Consider the following 4,755-nt stretch of genomic DNA (forward strand, 5'->3'; position numbering starts at 1 on the left):
GATGGAATCAAAAGATATAATCAGTATTTGTAGAAACAGATCACCAGCCTATGCTCTGATATCAAACTGATTGGGGAAATTAAATAACAAAACACAATAGATATAGAAGAAGTAGAAGATATAAACTAGATGCAACTTTGATTATAATAGACATTGGCAGAAGAAATCAAATACCTTATATTATAGGAATCAAATAACACCAAAGTTATATGGAACCCTCAAGAGGCATGAATCCTCAATCAAGTACCATTGCAAGTTTGACATCTACAAAGGCAGAGAACCTTCAATGATCTCGATAAGGAGTTCAATATTCATTCAAGTCTAAAAGATGAAGGTGTAAAAACTATGTATATTAGGGTTGATATTCAGAACTAACAACAATAACATACCTAGGGCCTTCGGGGTGGCCCAATGGTTTGGACTTGGGACTTCCATGTTGGAGGTCTCAAGTTCGAAACCCCTTGCCAGCGAAAGCAAGGGGTTTGTCTTCTGGGTCAAGCTCGTCGCACCGGGCCTACCTAGTGCGGGTTACCTCTCCTATGTGGTTTGCGAGCTATTGCATAGGAGCAGGGTTTTTACCTTGTGCACACCCAAAGGGTAGCGGCTGCGGGTTTCCCTTGTCATCAAAAAAGAAAAAAACTAAAAAATGGCCTCAATACTTCTAAACTAGTCCTTAAAAGCTAAATGGCCGAATTAACGTAATTTGAAAACTTTAGTACATTCCACGATCGTGGACTCTACAGAATCAGCTACGTCCGCAATCGCGAATGGAAGTAGAGAAAGCGGTCTTGGGGGAGTCTGGCCTTCTTTGATCCTATGAGGCTTCTAATTGCCTTAATGTTGATATCCTCCTTTGAGATATCCACTTTAGCATATTGTGGATCTTGAAAGCTTCTTGAATGGATCTTCCAAGGCATCAAGCTACTATTGTGTAATTGGAATCTCCTAAGCTCATGATGGCTTCCTTGGATGCTATCAAATAACAATGTTGCTCCCTCTCCCAGTCTGAATATGTGTGTAGTTTTGATAGTGCAACCAGCTTCTTTGTTTTCGTCTTGAAAATCGCCATAGGGCAGGTTCCTTGGTGGATTGAATTCTTAAGAGTATACTCATTGTGGTTCAACAAAACTGTATAGCTGTAACTTCCACTCATCTTCTCAGGATTGGCAGTGGCTGGAGATCCAAGTTTCAAAACTTTTGAAGCTGCAATCCCATATGTTGTTCGGAAGCTTCTCTCTGATAATTCTGTTGCATCGAGGAAAATTCTACATTCGGTACTTTACAGATTTATACATTTGGTCTCTACTCATACTGTAATAGACCTTAATGGTGTTCCCGTGACATTAAAAATCATATTTAAAATGGTGTTCACCAAGCTTGTTCTGTTTACTGCTTTATCTAGTAGTTGACTTATAGATGAAATTTAGTTGACTTAATAATCTCATATCTAATTGGGGAAAATTAACTTTAGAGTCACTTAGGCATGATAGTAAATGTTTTTCTTACAGTGAAGTGGGTGAAGATTTTTTTTTGAACCCTCATATTCCACTCCTTGATACTTTTATTGGAACCCGCTTCATGCTTATCTTATCTTAAGAATTTCTTCTCCTTGTTCTGTTGTACAAAATTTCTTCAATTTTTACTGATAGAGTGATAATGTTAATTAACAAATAGATGACTTTTAGACTTCTGGATCACCCTTTTCTTCAATGTTATCTCTATGTTTTCTATTCAGGTGGTATTAAACAGAAAGAAAGAATTTCAGTGGCAAAAGCTAGCTCTTTTCCTAAGAGCAGCGGCTAACAGGTAACATGACCTTTGTTCATTGTACACTTGTTTTTTGTTTTTCTATTCAGTAGATTTTTAAGTGAATGTTAATGTTGTTTCCTAGTGTGTTCTAAATGCTTCTCCTTTGACATCCTCTTCTGTTACTTTTGCATAAAGGAAGAAAGAGACAAACTTTTCAATAGATATAGGAGATCAAAACTGCTCAGCTTTGCTACCTGGCCTTCTCATTATCTTTTATAATGTCTTTCTACTTCGCTTTCTCAGTTCTTCGTATCATGTTTTTTATGATGCTAGAGTGTCTTCTTTCTTTTTCTTCTTTAACTGCTTCCTCAAAGGATGTAAAAACTGTTATTTCATGTATCCAGTGGTGAAAGGCACTCTGTGTCGTTGGGACTTGAGAGCAGTATTATGCGTTTGAGTGGATGGAAATATTTTAGCAGGAGAATAAGGAGGGTAGAGAAGGAAATGAGCTATTTCATCTTTTCCTTTCTTTCTCTGACGAGGAATGACAAGCTAGTGTATTGGTAATCTTTTCAAGAAGCCTGAGGAATGGGACACTGGACTAATAGCAAATTAGTGTCCCTGAACTTTTACATCTTCCCAAGCAATATTAGGAGAAATGCACATTTTGTACAGCATTCAGTTAAAATTTGATGCATTCTCTATTCAGTGAGGAAGTCTGAAAGAATAGACTTGATGGGCCGGTTTGCTACTGCATTTGGTTGCATCTTTTAGCTTCTCTTTCAGACACAATGACAATTAGAAGCTTTTTCTCGTTGTACGTATTGGATGTTGACTGCTAATTTTTTCAGGAAAGGGTTGAACACTATCACTGCACCAAATCCCCAAGCATCTCTTGCTTATTTGAACACTATCATGGCACCAAATCCTCAAGCATCTCTTGCTTATTCTTCTGATGGAGCCTCTGGTGTATTTGATGTTGCAAACTTGGTGTTGAGAATACTACCATCTAAAGACGGTATTGTGCTGAGAAGATTGTTAATGACAGCAGTGAGTACCTTTGCCTGATTGCCTTTGACCTGATATTCTTTTACTGTTACTTAAAATATGACAACCTGTTTCTTCTAAAAGAATCAAAGGTTTGCAAACTATGGGCCTTAAATGGGATCCGGAGAGGGACTGGGGGTTGGAAGTAGTTCTTACATTGAGCCATATGGTTTGTTTAATTATCTAAATTCAGAGATGGAAAAGTTGTTACCTTCTAAAAAAAAAAAAAATCAGAGATGGAAAATTCCTTCTCATTATATGCCTTTGAGTCTTGAGGAGAATATTTGGAGGTAAAAGATTAAGTTGACCTAGTAATCTCTTTTTTACACTTGGAAAAACTAATCAATAAATACATGCTAAGTTGCTCGGAGTCTTCACTTTCGGTGCCTCACCCATGTCAACACGACATGGGCGTGGGATCCATAACGGATTTGCTCAACCAACTTTACGTATTTTGACCAAAATCAATGGAGAAATTTGGGACAAATACAATAATTTCTGTAATCAAAATAAAAACTACGGTGAAATTGAAGAAAATGGAGTACCATGTATATTGAAATTTCTATGTCAATCCTTTTCCCTATATCATCTTCAAGGATTATTCTCTTGATCAATATTTTTTCCTCATAATACCTTGTAAAGTTTTCCACATGATATCTCATATAACTCAATTTTTAGATATTTGAATTATATTTTGCCTAATGGTTTTTACGGGATCCGTATCTACCAAAATTTTGACTTCTGGTTCTGGTGAACGAATAATCTCTGCACCCATATCCGTACTTGGATCGGTATCCCTGAATCTTAAAATTTAGATCATGAAGGACCTGACCTCTAGATCTGCATTCGTATTGGGCACCCGCACCCAAGTCCGAGCAACTTAGTATACTTATTGTGTCGCAACTTGATATCCATTTCTCTGTTGTAGGATGGTGCTTCATTAGTTAGAGCATTTATTTCCAAGGAGGCAAAGTTCTTTCGTCAACACCTTTGCAGAATTGTTGCTGATATACTGTCCCAGTGGATATTTGAAGCACTTGGAAGTAATGTAATTAGCTCCCAAATGCAGCTAACTGGTGCGCCCAATGTAAAGCTAGGATCGTCTTCTGCTGTATTCTCACGGGACTATGATTGCAATTCAACCCTCAGAGATCGCCGGCTTAAACTGATTCTATTCAAGGTGTTAGGTTCTGCAAGAAAAAGTCCGATACTGATGATGAGGTTTTTATGCTCTTCATGTCTGATATTTATCAAAGCATCAGCTGTGGCTTGTCATCGATTTTTGGTTTGTCTCTCTATGGCTTACCTGGATCGTGCATCACTTGCTCCGCGGGAAGTTGTAGTTGGTGCATAAAGTTTGGGTTGGACCACAGGCAGTTGAGTTATTCAATTCCCTCTTTTACAAGTTAGATTTAAGGAGATTGCAAATAAATCACATCTTTCAGATGCCATGAATACCAGAATCGAGTAGCCTAGCAAAGTGGATTTTGTTTACTTGCTTGAAGCTTAAATAGAAGTTAGCACTTGCAGCGCACAACTCTTGATGTTATAGGAAATTGTATAGGACAGGTAGTTTTAAACTTGACATCTCCTTGTGCTTGTACATACTCATTCTTATCCTTGCTGGTTCGAAAAACTTGTACAGACGAAAACCAAGAAGTCTTCTTTTACTATATAAAGAATGAATGCTGCCTCTTGTATAATGTTAGGTTGAGGGTTCTTTTATGAAAAATACGTAGTTCTGCATTCAGAGTCAGAGATGTTCATTTAGGATCTGTTTGGAAATCACTGTGTCATTATTACTTCACCAAGGTATTAAACAAAATAGTAATAAAATGACCTGTTTGTTGCTACAACAAAATTGAAGTGTAATTCTTAGGTGTCATGTTTGGTTGTACTTGTGTATAAAATTCAATTACAACAAAAACACATAAAAGTCATTTTCTAATATGAACATAT

The 4,755-nt window shown here is 37.2% G+C and overlaps 1 protein-coding gene across 1 annotated transcript; it reads left to right on the plus strand.

Annotated features, from left to right (window-relative positions):
• Positions 1-1,114: 1,114 nt before the first annotated feature.
• LOC125856490 (uncharacterized) lies at positions 1,115-4,478 on the plus strand. The gene is made up of 4 exons (XM_049536049.1): positions 1,115-1,274; positions 1,736-1,806; positions 2,601-2,799; positions 3,725-4,478. The coding sequence occupies exons 3-4, from the start codon at positions 2,665-2,667 to the stop codon at positions 4,148-4,150; spliced, it is 561 nt and encodes a 186-aa protein (XP_049392006.1). The 5' UTR covers positions 1,115-1,274; positions 1,736-1,806; positions 2,601-2,664; the 3' UTR covers positions 4,151-4,478.
• The last annotated feature ends 277 nt before the right edge of the window (positions 4,479-4,755 follow it).

Source organism: Solanum stenotomum, chromosome 2, assembly GCF_019186545.1.
Source record: "Solanum stenotomum isolate F172 chromosome 2, ASM1918654v1, whole genome shotgun sequence".
NCBI classification, from domain to species: domain Eukaryota; kingdom Viridiplantae; phylum Streptophyta; class Magnoliopsida; order Solanales; family Solanaceae; genus Solanum; species Solanum stenotomum.